Below are 19517 nucleotides of genomic sequence, written 5' to 3' on the forward strand. Positions count from 1 at the left end.
TTAAAGTTTTCTCAGAGACATCTGTGAAAATACAGCTAGGAAGCAGTAAGGTAGCCAAGCATGCATTTCCAGACTGCATAAGGTGGATCTGTACACAGGCTGGTACTTGGAATGATGTATGATGTGCTGTTTCGTTAACTTGAAAATAAGTAAAGTGGTCATTGAGTTTAAGTGTATCATATAAGAGAAAAACTTGAGGAGAAAAAGGATTATGGGATGTAGAACAAAGGACACAAAACGACTTACCCTTATCTGAAAGGAGTAGGTACTACCAAACGTGATATAAAGTCATAAAGTGAATGTAGGAGAAATAATGTCCCAGTGTGCTGGTTTTGGCTGGGATAGTTTTTTTCATAGTAGCTAGTATGGGCTTATGTTTTGTATTTGTGCTGGAAACAATGTTGACAATACAGGGATGTTTTCATTACTGCTGAGCAGGGCTTACACAGAGTCAAGGCCTTTTCTGCTTCTCACCCCACCAGGGAGGAGGCTGGGGGTGCACAAGAAGCTGGGAGGGGACACAGCCAGGACAGCTGACCCCAACTGACTAAAGGGATACTCCATACCATAGGATGTCATACGCAGCATATAAAGCTGGGGGAAGAAGAAGGAAGGAGGGGACGTTTGGAGTTACGGCACGTGTGTTCCCAAGTAACTGTCAGGCATGACAGAGCCCTGCTTTCCTGGAGATGGCTGAACACCTGCCTGCCCATGGGAAGCGGTGAATGAACTCGTTTGGCTTTGCTTGTGTGCATGGCTTTTGCTTTACTTATTAAACTCTTTATCTCAACCCATGAGTTTTCTCACTTTTACTCTTCCAATTCTCTCCCCCAGCTGGAGTAAGTGAGCAGCTGTGTGGTGCTGAGTTTCCAGCTGGGGTTAAACCATGAGACCTGGAGACAAAAGGAACTGCTTGATTGAGATATGGAAGGACTGCTCAACAATGATCTGATTTTAGTTCCTGTAGTCTTTCAGATTAGCTTGGAGTAAGCACAGAAAATAGCAGGGCATGATTCTCCTCACTCAGTACATGGACTAGGTAAGATAACTCATTTCATGCCGATTTCTACACTTTTCTCTTAACAAATGTATCAGTTTTTGTCATGGATCTACACACCTTGTTCTCGCGTAGGTCTTGTTACTCATTCACTGTCTTTATGCAGCTATAATGCCAGTTTACCCAGTTATCCAGGCACTTTTTGCCAAGTGCATGAAAATTTCCAGTTGGCACACACCAACTTCTGTTGCCTTTGACTGGTCTTTATGGTACAGACATGGCCAAGAGAACAAGTCTGATGAGCAATTTTATCCACCAAACCACATCTAATATCCATACAATTTTTAAGTGGCTCTAAATTACTTTGTGCAACTGGTCTGGTAATGCTTGAATCATGAGGCTAAGGATTGCTGGGGGAAAAGGTGCTGCTTGTTTTGAATTTAAGGAGTAACAGATTATAAAACAAGAGGGAAAAAAAAATCATGGTCAAGATCTTCATACTGCCTAACTCTATCTTCCTAACCATGGAGAAATATCGCATAGACTTTGTATGACAGCAGTGATGGGGAGGGAGGGAGGGGGAGAGAGAGACAGAAAAGATCCTTCAACTGAGTCATTTAGAGAAGGGAGGGAAACTTTCCTCTTTGGCACTTTAAGCAACCTGCATTACACCCCTGGTGAGTAGACTGATAGCAAGCGAAGGTATTTGGCACTGCTATGCTCAGGTCTCCTTACAGTACCTCAGTAGCAACGTTCTGGAATCGAAGTACTTGACCTGCTCATCTACCCAGGAGCTAAAGCTGAGTATCCAACCTCTTGTACCCCCAGGGACGGCTGACAACAAAAGTATTGCTCCCAGCACAAGATATAACTTACCTGAAAGGTCAAAGGGATGAAACTGCTTAAACTGCAATGATGTGATTTGATGAAACTGCAATGTTGCTATGGAGAATTTATTTTTTTTTTTAAGAGCACATTGGGCCTGGCACTGACAGAGAACCCAGTGAAGTAAGTGTCCATTCTAGAAATGAGAATGGCAGGTCTGGGAAGACTTTTTCCACTCACAAGCCTCACACTTTGCATGAAGGCTATGGTTCGTTAGAGTGTACTAAAACTCTTCCACAAATACCTAAAGAATTGAATCTTTTCTGCAGATGGGATTTTCTGCTCATGCTAATTGCCTTGGTAAATATGTGAGACAAAAAACAGAATTTGTGTCAGTCTCTATTGCTTCTTCCTCCCCAAATACCACCCTTGCAATTTCTTGCAAAAGACAATAAGACCATGGAGGGATACATATGAAAATTTGCCCATCTCTTTAATGATCAGCAGAGCCCTCTACAGTTGCATGTTGTCATGTTCCAAAAACTGGGCAAATAATAATCTGAAATGTAATGAAATTAAATAGCTGATTTACAGAATAGTCATGCATGTTGCTCACCTGTTGTGTTACTCACAAGAAACAGGCATTTATTGGCATCAAAGAGTAAGCAGAAAGAGGAAAGTTTTGTATTTTGACATGCCTGATTCTTCCAACAAATCAGTATCATTGTCTTCTCCTACGAATCCATTCCAGAAACAGTATGTTCTTAAATACTAAAGTGAATATGTAAGCTAAATAAATAATGAATACATAAAGTTTTCCCAAGCCAGCCCAGAACTGTGTGTTTTAAAAGCTAATGCTGACAGAGGATGCACAATGCTGTGAGGCATTCGGTAACTTCCCTTTATTCTTACACTCACACTATGTTCATCTGGAAACCTACTGTAATGGGCAAAGTCTACTGTGCTGACTCAAGTTAAATTCACAGTTGCCTCTTGATATATCACAGTATGTCATTCAGTAATCCCACTGAGGAAAATGTAATTACCATGCAACATCTTGTGCTGTCTTAGGATTTCTCACTAGGTAAGTAAGAAATAAATTCCTGTCAGTACTGCAGGAACGCTGCTGTAGAGATGTAGGAACAGACCAGCTGGGCCACAAGCCACGATGCTGTGTTGAAATTACTGGTCACAGGGGATATATTCTTTTTTAGCTGCAGGCTGAATGCCTTTTCTTTCCATCTGGGTGTGCAGAAACTTGCCCACTGTCCAAATGAACACTCATTCTCATGATATCCCTGTGAGGTAGGAATAATAACAGAGGAGGAACTGAGAGCCAGAGGAATTGCTGTGTGTCCAGACTCATGAAAAAAAACACAACACCCAAACAAAAAAAATCTGTGTAAGGAACAGAAATCGACCCTATGGTTCTACCTAGGTCCTCGCCCCTGAGACTGCAATCTTTTCTTCTATAATGCAGCAATGTATAATTCTAGGCACCGATCTCCTACTGAACACAGAATGAAATCTAAGGCTTCTGCACTGGTTGCCAAAATGCTTCCTGAGCTGTCTCAAGCCAGGTAAATCACTGCCTTTTCCTTTGGAATTGGGACCTCCTCTCGCGGCTTTTTTCTGTTGCTACAATGACAACACGATCGCTGGGAGGGAGAAGCATTAACACCCACGTACTTTCCCAAATTCAGCACAAAATTCAAAGCTCATATTGTGGACCTATCCCGATTTCTTAATTTAAAGACAAACATACAAATAAAATCAAAGGTAGGTGATCACTCATGCCTACAGAGAACAGAAGAGATTCTCACTTATGACTTTTAAAGCTTGTATGCATTCTTATAATGTAGTTGTGGGTGTGAATAATAAAAAAGAAAATGCATAGGTAGTTGTTCACATTCATTTTGTTTCCACTTGAGCTGGCTCAGTGTAGACTAAGGAGACTGAGATCTCAGATTACTGTCAGAAAGACTGATAGCTTCTTATACCAACATTTAAACGTTAGGATGGATGAATATAGCAGCAGGAAAATTGTAAAAAAAGCTGCAAGAAAAACCAAGTTGTCTGCAAGCCAAGACTCTGCAATGACAACTAATATATTCCTGGGAGGATAATGAGCTTCTTGTTTTTTCTCACTTGCTCATTTTTATTTGTTTGCATTTTGCTATTGAGATGTTCTCAGAAGCTTTATCATAGAAATTAAGCATTTTGAAAAGCTTTTCCTTGATGTCTGTGTATGTTCAGGACAGTTCAGTTTGTCTTGAGTTTACAAATGTTACAGGCAGTGTTTTTCAAGAAAATGAAATTACTGCAGGAAAGTTTAACCAGCTTGAATAAAATTGCTTTGATTCATTGCTGTCGCATCCTCACTGATTTCAGTGGAACCTAACCAAAGGACAATGTAGGCTGAGCTCTTCTATACTCCAGGTACTCCAGAAGAGCCCTTTGGAGCCAATATTCAGTGGAGGAATGGCTTAGAAATGGGAATAACATTTTCCCTATGTAGATTTCAAATGTATGTATTTTTCTTCTACAGAATTTCTAAAAAAGATGACTCAAGAGCACATGGATGTAGCTAAATATTAGTTAATTAAAGTATTTCAACCAAAGTGTATTGGTTCCAAATTGGGTTTCGCTTACTATTGCCTAAAGTTTGTCCAGCTTTCTGCTCCAGAGTGCTTGAATGTTGCAATATGTTATGGTGAACACTTCTGTAACTGGAAGGCATGTGAAATACCAACTTTCGTTTACTGGGACTAAGAAGTGCAAAATTATGCATCGTAATGAGTCTATTGGATTCATAATATTTTAAGTACAGACCTCCATATTTTTTAATCCCTTTCCACAATATTGTGCTGAAGTCTCCTTCCCTGTAGTATCTTGAATGAGAAAAAAACCCCACAACAATTAAGGAACACCTGCTTTAGTTCAAGTACCCTCTATCCCAACAAACATCCTTGGAAATATAAATCTGAAACTTACATAAAATGTCGACTGCATTGTTAGAGGTTCTGTGTAGTTCTATAAAAATTAATCTAAACCACAGTATTCCTGTTTTAAATATGGTGAAAAGAATTAGCCATCTGTCATGACAACAGCTTGACTTGATGGGCCCTGCAGAGCAGCAGTGAGATCAGCAGGGTCCCTGCTGAGCCAGCAGTCCTCTCCTCCAGAGTCAGGTGCTGACACTGTTCCTTGGAACAACAGGTTGCTGTCAGCAGCTCCTCTTGTACTTGTTCTCTATGATCTGGAGCGCCAGTGTTGCCTGCGTTTCTGAATACAAGCTGGGCAAAAGTCATTGAAACCATCAGGTTCTGCAATAAACCCATGCAATAAGCTTGTCTGAATAATACATGTCTGCATCATCTGCAGCTTAATATTTAATGTTTTTTTTTTAAAAAGTATTTGCTTCCAATAAAACAGTAGCTTAATAGCTATCCTGCTGTGGGAGGAGGGTAGGTATAAGCAGAAGTATTACCTCAAGAGAAAAAGTGACTTGTAAATCAATTAAAAAAAAAAAAGAGAGAGTAGTCCATTTTCTCTTTCTTTTTGAGAACACCACCCTACCCCTTTTAAATTGGACAACTTAATGATCGGTGTTCCTGGCTGGTCCTTTGTTCTGTGTTACCCTCTGAGAGAATGAGGCAGTTCAGGAGTTGACCTGTTATTTCATTTCTGGCCTCTGCAGATGTGAAAAACAAACACCTGACACTGAGGACACTGGTGGCTGCTCTGCTGCTCTTTGCCAGTGCTGCACTCTTAATGATGAGCTGAAGAATTAATATTAAAACCCCTTAAAAAGTAATTTATGGTATGTATTTAATGTCTGTTCTTTGACTAACTGGAATGCTTACAGGTACTTTGAAGGCACTAAAATAAAATAAATTATAATCCATGGTGTTTCTTAGTGGGCAGTGTAACAATACTGTACCCATGTCACACTACAAAATGTCCAGAGAGTAACAGTGACAGTGTAGTATCATGTTATTCATGAGAATGGTCTTGACTCATGCTGTTTGTGTCTCCTCTTGCCTATTCCTCTTCTAGGAGCTAAAGCAGTATTACTTACAAAGCACCCCTGTTCCAGTTAAAAGACCAAGATCAAACCCAGAGAAGGTCAGTGGTTGGACATAGGCCACACTTCCCTATTTTGTCTCTGGCAGGAGTATTTCCCTGGTGCCATCTAAAGTGCAGAACAGTGTAAACTGCATTTAGGATTATAGGGTTCTGGCAAGTGAACAGTGAAAGATTTGTGGTACGGTCTGTTTTCAGTATTGGCGTGATGAAATGTCTATTGGGATAAGACACTCCAGAATGAGGCAGAATTTTTAGCTTCATATTTGAAATTGGCTCACTGAACTGATCTAGTGCAGTAATTTCCTCAAAGAGCAACTTTCTCTGATAGACCATGTCATATTGGTGAGAAGAGCCAGGATGACTGCTGTGAGTTGAATGGTTACTATTTTGTTATGTTTGTCTCTCGATTTTCCTGAAGTTTGATAGCCCTTCTCATCATCTGCTTTGTGCTTACTCCATGTTTCTACCAGGAATAACTAAAATGCGTTATCTGGAATATAAATATTCCTTAAGATCTCAGAAGTTCACAACACTAGTGTGCTTCTGGAAAACAAACTCATTTCTCCTGACAGTGGGAACTGAAAAGGATTAATTTCCAACTGACACCACAATGACACTGTATTTGCTCCCTATTAGTTTAGGAATCCATGGAGCATTTAACAAGCTGTGAAGTCTGTCATTGCAGTTTGTCGTTGCATCATGTTATTGATGTTCTGCAGCTTACTTTTTTTTCCCCTAGCTGGTCCTGGCATGGTAGATAAAATAAACCTAGAAGTTACAAGGGGCTGTTAATCCCATGTTTTGCTTCCTTCATAGGAAGCCAGTGGCAAAGCTGCACTGTCTATGAAATGCAATATATGTATGAGGGCTCTGAATATCATTCATTTCTCTCTTTGACCAACATATTGGTACTCAGAGCGAATGTTTTACAAAACAGTTAGTTAAAGAAAGGATACATCATCATGGAAGAAAAGAGGGTGGGAGGGTATCATTCCAGGCTTGGTTATTCTCTCATGTTGAAGAGTAATGACACAGAAAACTATAAAGAAACAAAAGTTTAAAACTGATGTAAACCAGAGAGCTGGACTGCTCCTGCAAACTGTTGAGCTTGTAAAGCCAATATGCACTTAATCTTACTGGTATGAGAAATTTTATCTATGAGCATACTCATTGAAACCAATGGGACTATCAGCATCTAGTCTGCTTGGATGGGACCAGAGTCCTCAGTGCTTTGTAGGAATTAGTACTGCCTAGAAGTTCCTGAGATACAAAAGCATGAACAGATCTACCTGCAGCATACTGCTACTCATTTTACTTCAGCTACACTTAAGAGTCTCCTCACCTTAAAAATATGCTGGGGAATTAAATGCAGCCCTCTTTTAATATGATTAACATCCTGAACAGTATTTAGGCACCGTGTATCTGTTTCAACAGTTTTAACCTTGCTATCTCTTCAGTTCTTTCTATAAGCAATTAAAAAAGACATGACTGCAATTCTTCCATTTCAGCCAAATGGATTGATGAATTTTAATGGAGAACATTTATTCCAACCTTTAATTAAGTTTGGCAGTCTGAAATCATTAATCCTTGCTTTGAAACTATGCACTCTACCATGAGCATTTAAAACCTTATAACTCAATCTTGCTATAGGGTGGATGTCTGTGTGATAATGCAGCCTTCTAGAAGCTGCCTTTGTGTCTTTTAAATTACCTTTCCTTTGTTCTCGACATAACACAAACCATTAAAGATTTGTCCCAGCAGAGGATGAAGCAAACCTCAGTGTGACACTGCTTCGGCCAAAAGCAACCTTTTAATCTTGAAAGGACATTGTAGAGGTTGATAGGCAAGAAATCTAATCTACCTTTTCCAGCCCACATAAATCTTAATACAGAGATATAGCTTAAAGAAAGGACGGAATAAACTGCATTATCTGGTGTTATTCTGATAGATTATTCAGTGACTGCTACTACAGATTTCCTTGTGAACATATTTGCAGTAGTTTAGCCTTTGGGGTGGAAATAATTCCATTTTAATATGCTTCTTGGAGCACTGCCAGAGTTACAGGCGGTATTGTATATGAGGGAAGAGGAATTCTACAAGTACGAAGTGCATGCCTTCAGATACAGAATTCTTTTTCTAGAAGAAAAGAAGGAGTCTCAAAGAGCATCAAAGTATAAAACCTTTCTGGCAGCCATCTTGGGCTTTTTCATCACCCACGAGAAGCCCTTATAGATAGTTCTTTTTTCAGGCTTCACTGATGCTTTAAAATACAGTACATTTAGATGGATGGGAGACGAGACACACCAGAGAACTCTTCCCAGCAGCTGCTGTTTGGAATACAGCTATCAACAAAACACATCAGCTGGGGATACTTCTGAATTATGGCAATCTCTGGGTTTAACAGTTTCAGCTGTTGTCCCAGAGTACTTGGCATCCTGTGAACAGAACTAAGTCCTTCTGGTGCTAGCTTTGGAGCTTGTTACTGTTCCCCCCCTGTGGCTAGGATCTTTTCCCACCTCAGGGCGAACTGGTGGTGTGACTGTTCCCTCTCTTTGTTGCGCAGCTTCAGCTCCAAGTCTGTACTGAAATACAGTTAGAAGAGAATTTATGAATACAGCCTAGAGGAGTTAAGGAATACTTTTCAGGCAATAGAGTACAAAGTAAAGCTCATTTAAAAAAAAAAATCACTAAGTTTTGCAGACACTTGAAATGCATCCCTTAAACCTCCTTGTGAAGAAAAATGCTCAGTTTGGAAGATTCTGATACTCTCTTCTTTACAGAATCAGAAGTAAAAAGGCAATGCAGCTGAGGAGAATGAAAACTCTAGCTTTTAATTAAGCCCCTGCCCTGTCCTACATACACACAAGAAAAGAAACATCTTTCACGTTCCTGGAAAAACTTAACAAATCTATAAAATTACATTTTTTTCTCTTTTTAGAAAGTGGTTAATTTTGGGGAATGGGTCTTTTGTGCAAATCCTTGACTGTTCCATTATTAAAGAATCATTTGGATATTTCAAAAAGTTTGTGCCACTGAACTGCGGGGTTTGTGCACACTAACAGATCACAGGCAAGTTTCCAGTGGTCACAGCACAGCCATGTTGTTTGATGCGGCTGCACGAAACAGGGGAAAACCTTTGGTTTTCTCATCCACGTAATTGAAAGGCATGTCTCCTTCCAGGTCTACCCCCTATTTAGTGAAATCCTAGACACCCCAAACTGGGTGCTAACGCTTCCACTGAATAAGGGGAGGGTGTCACCCCTACCACTTCACATGCACCACTGGTCACCACTGTGATACAATTAACTGAAGATTTCAGGAACCAAGACCTGGCTGGAGAAGTGTGTTGGGGCATGATTAAGAAAGTGTGTGGTCGTTTTCTTTGCAGGTGGTTGCTTGTTCACTCCAGTGGAAGACATTTTTAACAGTTCACAGTAATACCGTCGTATTTCAGACTTGCAGTTGTTTTGGAGGATTTTCTGACTTCATGCTCAGGAGAAACAACAATGTAAGCAGCAGCTTACAAAAAAGATTATGTTACAAATTCAACTGACTCTATTGATTTTCTGTCCTTTGTTACCTTGTGCTATTCAGTTCCATTCTTGAAGTATGTTTTAGACCAATGGGAAGTGTGACTATTTTATTTCTTGTTTTCAGAAATGTAAACTCTGCACAGGCTGGACTACAGATGTGTCAGGATGCTCTGTGGTGTCAGGTGTAAAATCTGGGCTAAAAGATTAAGTCCACAGGTCAGAACTGAGCTTATCGGCTCTTGAGAAAAGCTGGAAAGTCAGGGTAAGCCACCTTCAGCAGCTAGGAAGAGAAACAATTGAGGGAGTCAGGAGAGTTGCCCGTGTGGGAAATTGAATTTATGTGTGTCCAGCTCTGGAGCCCTCACAAAAATGATCAGAGGGATGGAACACCTCTCCTATGAAGAAAGGCTGAGAGAGTTGGTGGTGTTCAGCCTGGAGAAGAGGCTCCAGGGAGACCTTATTGCAGTCTTCCAGTACTTCAAGGGGGCTTCTAAGATGGGGACAGACTTTTTAGCAGGGCCTGTTGTGATAGGACCAAGGGGTAATGGTTTTAAACTAAAAGAGGGTAGATTTAGACTAGACATAAGGAAGAAATTTTTCCCAGTGAGGGTGGTGAAACCCTGGCACAGGTTGCCCCGAGAGGTAGTAGATGCCCCATCCCTGGAAACATTCCAGGTCAGGTTGGACGGGGTTCTGAGCAACCTGATCTAGGTGAAGATGTCCCTGCTCATTGCAGGGGATGTTGGACCAGGTGACCTTTAAAGGTCCCTTCCAACCCAAACTAGTCTATGATTCATTAGATAAAAGAATCACATCTTTTCTATGAAGGGTGTTCATAGCCAGTTTATTTAAACCTTGAAATCAGGGAAGTATTGTGCTTGTCAGGCTCAAAAGAAAACTTGGCATACAGCTTGTATCAACCCTGAAGCTGGTCTCAGGTTAGCATAACTTTTGAAGAATTAAGATATATCCACTTTCTGGGTCATATGAAATAACATTTAAGTTATTACTTTATCCTTTTTGCCTCCTTGTTAATTTTGTTGAAGAACTGCTTATTCATGCAGTCAAATGAAAAATAACCCAACAAAACATCCAATAACAGTGACCCAGTCGTTTAACCTCAAGCTGCCTATTTCTACATTCATTCCTTGTTTCACTCTTTAATATAATTACTCCTGTTTGGAATAGACAGTGATGAAATGATCTGACCTTTATGTATCATTACTTGATTAGTTTTTCCATATTTGCCGGAAAAAAATAAAATCAGTTGCTGAACATTCTTATTAATATTCATTTCAAGTGCTTTTGCATGCCCTTCATGCTTTTCCAGAGAGTTGCTATATAACAGAAATGTACTTCTCCTTTCTTCTTTGGCACTACAGCTAAGCAAATTTTCATTAATAATTATTGGGGTTTATGTCTTTTTTTAAAAATTAGTTTAATCTGTATGAACATCTTCAGGCAAATATATTTAGACCACGGATCTCCATTTATTATCATTGTGACTACCCTGATCACCTCTGTTTCCTTGCTGGCTGAGCTGAAGGAGTTTAACTTTTTAGTGCTGCAGGAACCAGACTTAAGATTCCAAAAAATGAGACTTGTCTGCTGTGATGCAAAGAGGTATGAGATGGGCTTCGTAATGCCAATTTGGTTCCCTAATGTAGAGTTTGTTTCCTAGATTGAAATTCACCACAACCACCATACTAAATTCTCAGATCCGTAATCGAGACAGAGAGAAGGGACAAGATGATATGACAAACTCTGGCTATGTCTATAAACACAGTTTAAGCCTTGCTCAGCCTGCAAAAAGTGCCTTAAGATAACATGCACCACGTTATACATGAAAGTCTCTCTACCGTTCCTAAAATTGGCGTCCAGTGCATGAGCACAGGCCTGCCAAGATTAATGGGCAAACTTTCAGTGCCCTTGTTTTAATCCTTACCCAGCCTGAGTGTTTAAACCCACAGATTTAGCTTCTCTTGACTGAATACCTACCAATGTAGGATACCATCACCACCTGGGTTGGCATCAGCCCTTAAGTTAGGGGAAGCCCTTCTGTGCTTCTAGGCTCTAGAGGTGTCTATATTCTTGCCTTGGATTTACAGGCAAATTTCAAAACTTGTGTGTATATACATATTTTGACAAGCTCATCCTGTGTGGTCAACCTAGAACTCTTAAAATTAGGCAGAACTGACTATTGGTGAGTGTTTATTAATGTTAAGGGGAGTTCTGCCTCCTGAATGTGAACCAATTATTATTTTATAAAACAAAAAAAGTCAGCTATGAAGTCAGACTAGGTTGCTCACAGCTTGATCCAGTCAGGTCTTGCAGACCACCACGGATGGAGACTACACAACCTCCCTAGGCATGTTCTTAAAGGGTAAAAAACACTCTTCCTTACACCCGGTCTGAACGCCTCTTGTTTCCTTCATATCTGTCATCTCTTGCCGTCCCACCATGTTCCTCTATGAAAAGCCTAGCTCCGTTTTCTCCCTAACCTTTTCACAGGTCCTGGGAAACTGCCGTTGAAGCCACCTCTTTCCAGGCTGAACAAGCCCTGGTCCAAGAGCCTCTCCTCACAGAGCATGTGCTGCAGCGTGATCAGATCGGTGGCTCTCCACTGAACTTGCTTCTGCTCAACATCTTTCTTGTACTGGAGGGGGCAGGGGGAGCCCAAAACTCGATGCGGTACCTAAATGCAGTCTAGTGAGTCCTAAACAGAGGTAAGTAATTTCCCTCAACCTACCGGCTGTGCTCCAGTTCATGCAGCTCTGCATACAGATGTCCTTCTTTACTGCTGTTCATACAGCTGAACAAAACTCTAATCCTCTGTTTCAACCTGCAGAGTGGTATTCGCTCAAAGACTGATTATTCATTTGCCTTGGTTCTAATGTTCAGACTGTCCAGAATATATTCTGCTGCCTTCTGTCATTTTTTGAAGGAAATTGAGCAGTTAGACGGGTGATAAACAGTAAACAGCAAACCTGTGCAGATCCCAAAAGAGATAAAACACATCAATACTTGTTATGTGGGAAATGACTCTGTGAAAGTTCAAACAGAAAAAGCATCAAGTATCCCAGAAAGACACACTCTGAAGATCAGGAAGATTCTTTCTAGAGATCACGTCAGAGGAGAACAAGTTTGTTCTTCGTTTTTCCACACTTGCAGGACTGTTCACTACCCAAACTGCACAAAGTAAGACGCTCTGAACTAACTAATATAGTTGAGCCTTCAAACAGAGAACTGTTTAGAAGCCTCTAAAGTAATATATCTATAAACTTCTAATACAGGAGAAAATGCATTTTTCTTGGATCTAATTTTTAATGTAAGCTAGTGTTTCAGCAGCAGGCCTGGGAGCAGCCCCAAAGCAAGAAAAGAAGAGAAATACTATATTGCTTCCATGGAAAGCTTAAACAAGCATAGGAGACAAGGATGTCTGGCAACATGGGCAGTGGAGTTTATGTACTGTGGGAGACACCTCATTCTCCAAACCAATGATAATCTGCAGTCATGAGAGTGTGGGATCAAACATGACATCCAGGTCTACTCTGTGCTGCAATCACACTCCTTCATCGCTCAGCTAAGTCATGGTGTCAAAAACGCACCAGAAGATAATGGCTGTCTCTATGTCTAATTTCTTACGTATAATCATACAGGCTAGAAGGACTGAGATGGAATAGGAGAGGGTAGTATCCCATGAAATGGATAAAAAAAAAATAATCTATGTACTCAGCTTATTTAATTATCAGTTTTCCCAAAAGGACACAAAAAGTGAGTGGTTTAACCTAAATTAAATTATTTCTGGGGCAAAAAAAACATCCAACAGGTTGGGGTGTTTACAGCACAGAAGACAGACTACTTAAAGAGAAATCCTGAGAACTATGTAGTGACTTTTGAGCAGCAGGCAACAGATAAGATGCTTCTTCTCTGCAAGACTTGTGGCTTATTTTGGAGATCAGATAAATGCAAGAGTCTTGAGTAAAAGTGACTTTAGGTGTAGAAAATCTAAAGAATTATACTTCTCCTGTCAAAGAATGATGAAATATTCCTTCCATGTTTTCTTTATGCACTTCTTGCTGGGATGCAAAACCTTCAATCTGCTATCATACAAACCAGATCATCATCATCACTGTAAAATCAGTATGGCAAGTCAGGAACAGTGTTCCCAATATAAAATAATGGGCTTTTTTTTTTTTTTTTTTTCCCCATGTCTCTTAACTGCTCTATAAAAGGTTCTTTATCATGTGCATTGGTTTTCAAAACTTTAGAACATGTACAGCTTTCTTTTCCCTATTATAAAGGTCTGACCACCTGCTCAGCAGGAAGTACATTTTAGAAAAAATTATGTCATGTACGTGATGTGAATGTCATGTGTGTGAATGCCATGTGTATGTCATGCATGTGATTTTTTTACAGAGTCCAGCTACTTCTTGACTGTTTCCTAGTAGATATAGCAATACGCTACTTGTTTGCTTGCCCTGAAGGTTGAAGGTAGTTACCATGAATCATGCTATCCATGTTTATTCCTGATGTACAAGCAGCACCTTCTGTTAACCATGCAAAGGTATCAGTAAACCAGACAATTCACGTCACAGCAGCTTAATAGATTCAGTTGTAGCACGGCTCTTAATGAATTCTTTATAATGTAAACGTCTGATAAACTTCTAAAGGAACTCTGTCATGGATGACAGTTAGCTGAACAGTCATTAACTGAGACAAAGCAAAGGGTCACCTTGTACCTTTGGAAGGGAATGCTTATAGTTACTGTGGCAAGGATGTGAAAATCTGATGGAAACAGGTTAAAACTTATCTCGTAGTATATTAGGGAGAAGGTACGGTTAGAACCAGGCAACGGTCATCAGGACTTTTACATTCTACTTCTCCTGCTTGTTCAATGTATGACAAGCTCTTCAGCTTATTATCTGCAAAAATCAATATATGACAACATACCTGATGCCAAATGGGAGAGTCATGAGAGTGAGTGCTTCAATTAATCCTTGCTGTAAAAGTTGCTATTGGCATCTCACTACAGTATTATTGAACTACCAAGCAGCTATAAAACAATGCAGTTTAAAGAGCTGAACAAATGAGGACCAAATGCTCAGGGGAAATAACAGCAAGGTTGACTTCAAGGCTGTGCAGGTCTCGATTCATTAACTGAGTAAGTATTTCACAATAGTTTAGTATATTTGAAGAATCTACTCCAACTAGACAAGCTGCTTGAGCAGACAGTTATTACTGACAGTGTTCACAGAATTCACAATAGGTCTGTTCTCTATATTTCAACTTGTTACCTGAAGACTGGATTTACTCGGACATACAGATCAGCCTGTTGGCTTGGCAGACAGCCTACAGCCATGACAAATTCTCAGCTAACACACCAAAAGGGTACACCTCCTTCATAGCATAAAGAGATAGATATATATATATTTTTTTCTTAATATTTACTCTTATTTAAGCACTGAGACTAGAATAGAAAAAATTTAACCCTGCCTGTGGGTACCAGGATTTGGAATAACTGCCTCTGTCATTCTGGAAATAAGGTTTCATGTGCCTGAGGAGAACCAAGGGATGAGACAACTCCTTCCATTACTGCTATTGTGAGACTGACAGAACGGAGCTCTGGAATCCAACAAACCAGACTCTCTTGCCAGCAGGAGCTCACATGATGAGGACGTTACTCTCTCTGCTTCTGTTACTGGTTTCCTTCAGCAACAAAACTGCCCTATAGACAACAGAAGCTATGAACTAGCATCTTCTGGTAAACATTTATAGCTCTGAAGCCACAGAATGGTAGTTTTTACTAAACAAAACAAAAAATAATCTACAAGACAACAGTTTAAAAGGAAAGGAGAAAAGCGGAATGATTCACAGGTTGCTGCAACATTATTTCAAGGCTGTGATTCTCAGAAAAAGTACTAGAATAAAGCATTATTTTACTAGATAATTTCTTTTTTTTTAAGCGGCGATATCGATCCCCTCATTTCTGCAATGATGGATGAAATTATTGATCATTGTCCAAAAGACTATATAGCAGTCTCTAGCAACACAATAAAGACCTTACAATAAAGAACACTTCAGACATGGGTAGGTACAGGTAAGCACTTGTGATATGGTACAGCCCCTTTCAGATTGATTCAGAATGGAGACTGTTTTTTCCGTATTTTGCCTTAAGGAATGGGCTATTGGCTGTACGTGCGAGTGGCTGCTTCCTTCCACGCTGACAGAGGGGACATTTTATGAAATAAAAACATCTGCTTACTTTTTTGACCAGTCTTAGTTGAGCTGCTCCCCTAGCACATGGACATTAGTCAAAGAATCCGTCTAGCATGTAACTTTCCTTAATCAAAACCCAGAAAGTTCAAATTACAGTTTCTCAGGGGCTGTGCAAGGGTTGGAATGGAGGAGGAAGCTGCATGTTGGATCCACCAAAGCTAAGCAGAAATGCTGTGAGTTGGTGCAATGCAATTAATGCTCCACGACATTGCCACTGGAAAACGTCACATCCATTCCCCTCCAAATTAACAGCATTTCAGGCGTTGAGAGTTTATAAGGTAAGTTGTAAGTTCTGAACCTTTCAGAGCGGGTAGCTTGGTGATGGTGTTCACTGAGTTTGGCTTTCCCAGGGTGTACCACTTTGTAGAAGCCGCAATCCCATTACAGGGTGGTAGAAACAGTTTGGAGTTGGAATAGATTTGTTCTTTGACAATTTTCATAAGGCCTATGTTCTGTTTTCTCTGCCTCATCTGCAGAGTCCCTAGCATGTCCTCCCTGAAAGCACAATACAGCAATATGGACTCCAGGAACTGAAACTTTCAAAACGTTGTCTCTGTGTGGTATTAGCACTCTGCAGAGCCTGGTATGCCACATGCAATGTGACAGATCTCCTTTCCTCCCCATTCATAAGCAAATGTTAAGTTACACACAAACAGGAACTGTGTATATATAACAAACAACAGGAAAAACTAAATGTGGTAATGAAAACAATCTCTGAAGAGATTGTTTTAATGACAACTATTAACTAACATACCAAGTAAAAAATGCCCACTTTTAGGTAAATTACTTTGGATGGGCAAATATCACCTTTTTTTGAGTAACATAAACTGCTGATAAGGACGGAAATGCAAGGTTTCTAGCTTCTTTTAACTAAACAGGTGTTCCCCTATGGCAAGAAAACATCTTATATTTTCCATAGGAGATCAAACATAAGAAAAGAGAGCAAGAGCAAATGCCCAGGGTGCATACTAATCCAATACAATTTTGTAAAATGTTCAAAGTTGTAACTGATTTTTCATTTTCTTCTGGGAAAAGGCTGTCAAATGAGGCAAGCACTATACAGACACATTTTTGCTCTTTAAGCCTGCATGTCTATTAGCATTCCTTCCAGCAGCATGACTGAAATCAAATGCAGTGTGTTTCACACCTGTAGCTAGGAGACTCTTCTGATTTTGATAGCTGGATAGACAATGTCCTTATGTACTTAATCTGCAACGTTGGAGTTTGGTTTTTTTTTTTCCCCCTTCTACAAGAAACAGAGCTTTTTCTAAAGGCTCCTTTTTCTTTTCCCTTTGCACCTTTTACACAACGCCACTAGCTTGTCTAACTCTTTGAATCACTTCCCATGAAAAAAAATCCACATCTGCTCCTAAAGCTCAAGAAACACCAAGATTTCTAAAGATAGCTGTTGATCATGCAAAGAGCAAACCACTGCAAGCCGAACCCTGAACCTCAAACCTGCAGCAGGTATTTTGATCAAGGGAGGGGGCACTTCTGGAGCGCCAATTCAGGCATGCAAACGCTATCCCAGCAACGCAAACAACTTTTCCTAGCAACCGCCATGCGCTTGGCTATTTTGTAATACTTGCTCTCGCTCGGGAGGTAGCCCCCTCTGCAGCCGGGCACCTGGCGGGTCACAGCCCGTCCCCGCTGGGCCTGTACTGCCGGCGGGGCCGAGCTCTCCGCGCCGGGGCGCTGGCCGCCTCCGCACCTGCGGGGCGGCGCGGAGCCCCGCGGGGCGGCCGACAGGCAGCGCTGCGGCGCGGAGGGTGGGTGCCGCCGCTCCGGGCGGGCGGCGGCGGGGAGCCGGCGGCAGCACCGCCCGGCCCGGCCCGCGGGTCACTCACCATATTGACTTCCGACACCACGTCGATGCTGGCGATCTCTATCCGCATACCCACATCCACGGGCGGACCTGCGGGAGGAGCGGGAGGCGGCGTTAGCCGGCGGGGGGCGCCCGGGGGGCTGGGGCGCGGGTCGGGGGTGCGCGGGCGCCTCACCTCCGAAGTCGGGCCGGAGGCGGATGTCGTAGCCCTGCAGCAGCCTGTCCACCGTCTCCTTCACGTAGGACATGTTGCTGGGCCCGTCGGCGCTGCGGGAAGGAGCACAGGCGGGTTAAGGAGGCGGCTGGGGGGGCCCACGCCCGCGCCCCTCCGCGGCCCGGCGGCGCTCACCTGCCCGCCGCGCACGCCACGGCCAGCACCAGCGGCAGCGACAGGGCCCGCGGGCCGGCCCGCCTCGCCGTCGCCGCCCGCCCCATCCCGGCCCCGGCCGTGCCGCCGCCCCGCGGGGGAAGAGCCGCCGACTGCAACTTGGTGCGGAGCGGAGCAACAATTCCCCACCGCACGACGCATGCGCGGAGCGGGGCGCCGCGGACCCCGGGGAGCCCCTCTGCCCGCCGCGGCCCGCGGCCCGCGCCCCCGCCCCGACCTGCCCCGGACCGGACCGGACCCCTGTCCGTCGCGGAGGGGCTGAGGGCGGTGACGCGGCAACAGGTGCCGGCGGCGGGGCGGCCCTGCGGCAGCGGACGGCGAAGCCAAGCGGCTGGTTGGGCAGATCGGGACCGAGAGCCCCCGGGCTGCCGTGAGGGGCCACCGGGGCCGGGTGCGGCCGCCCCCGCGGGGGCCCGAACTTCTCGTCAAGAGAGAATAAATAATCCTTAAGGACACTTCTTTGTGAAAATTCACGCTGGTAGGCTCGTAACGTAAAGGGGAATTGGGAGACTGGAAAGGAAGGTGCGGGGTTTTGGTGCAAGTAGTGCTTTGTCCAGCTGTGAAGGCTTAACTGTGTCTCCGTCCATGGCGCTGCCCCTTGAGCAGGTTTGTCGCGGGAGCTGTCCCGCAGAAGCTCCCGCTGTGGCATATGCAGGAGATTACAGCAGATTTTTAGTTGCTATTTTTTAACCAAAGTGATAGGTCTTGCGTTTGGAAGAGGATTTTTTTTTTGTTTTTTAAGGGCTCTATGGATTGACACTGTAACATAGCCCGACCTCTTGTGAGCAATATTGCACGCTGACTAATCGGAGCCCTGTGAACAATTTATGACTTTGCCGGTGCCGCTCTGTTTCCCGGCACAGTAGCTCAGCAGAGATCACATTTATCCCTTTCAAGTTCAACCCGCCTCATCTGCGCGCTGCGCAATCCTATGCGCGGTGACCTTGGGATAGGTGGTTGATGTTTCTGCATGACACCATGCGGACTTACTTCTGAGAAAAGTCAGGCTTCCGGTGATGCTTTTGTGGTTGGAAATATGCCACAGTATTTGAAAAATGCAGGAATATTTAAATCGTACTTTGTGACACATATTGTAATGATAATTTTGAATGTTTTAACTACGTGTATTTCTGTGCGAATCTGTCACTCTTGGAGTAAGGAGCACAACATAGTTCCTGGGAGATTACAGAAGCCTCCTACCCTCACAGCTACTTCTTATAACCATGACAATACAAGTTTCTGAAAATAGTTATTTTATTGATGGTTTGTAACAGCATAATAAATATTTCCAATCACCTTTGAGGACTTTTACAGTGAACATACCTTTCTTTTCCTCCTATTTTAGTCATTAGTTGCTGAAAAATGTGACCTCCCAGCTCAACCCAATGGTACTTTAGCATTGCTGTTTGGAAAGAGTTTTTAAAATTTACCAATCATAATGAGTACATTTTAGTAGTGTTTAATTTAATTGGTGCAGCTTGGGTATAGCACTTTAAAAAAAAATAAAATTCCTGCCCATAGAAGTCTGCCAAAAAGTATCTCTCTATTCAGAGTTTTATCAAACATAGCCATAATAAAGTT

At 42.3% G+C, this 19517-nt stretch overlaps 1 protein-coding gene across 1 annotated transcript in view; it reads right to left on the reverse strand.

Moving 5' to 3' along the window:
• The window catches only part of GABRB1 (gamma-aminobutyric acid type A receptor subunit beta1), a gene marked incomplete at its 3' end in the record, with an annotated part of 138904 nt that extends 119767 nt beyond the window's left edge, over nt 1-19137 (reverse strand). The window contains exons 1-3 of the mRNA XM_081998852.1: nt 17898-19137; nt 17724-17815; nt 17571-17638 (exon numbers count right to left, since the gene is read on the reverse strand). Of these exons, the coding sequence (XP_081854978.1) occupies nt 17571-17638; nt 17724-17815; nt 17898-17983 (246 nt within the window). The 5' untranslated portion in view covers nt 17984-19137. The remainder of the gene's footprint in view (nt 1-17570; nt 17639-17723; nt 17816-17897) is intronic.
• Nucleotides 19138-19517: the final 380 nt, after the last annotated feature.

The sequence above is a fragment of the Phaethon aethereus genome (genome assembly GCF_964289735.1).
Source record: "Phaethon aethereus genome assembly, chromosome: 4".
Classification (NCBI taxonomy): domain Eukaryota; kingdom Metazoa; phylum Chordata; class Aves; order Phaethontiformes; family Phaethontidae; genus Phaethon; species Phaethon aethereus.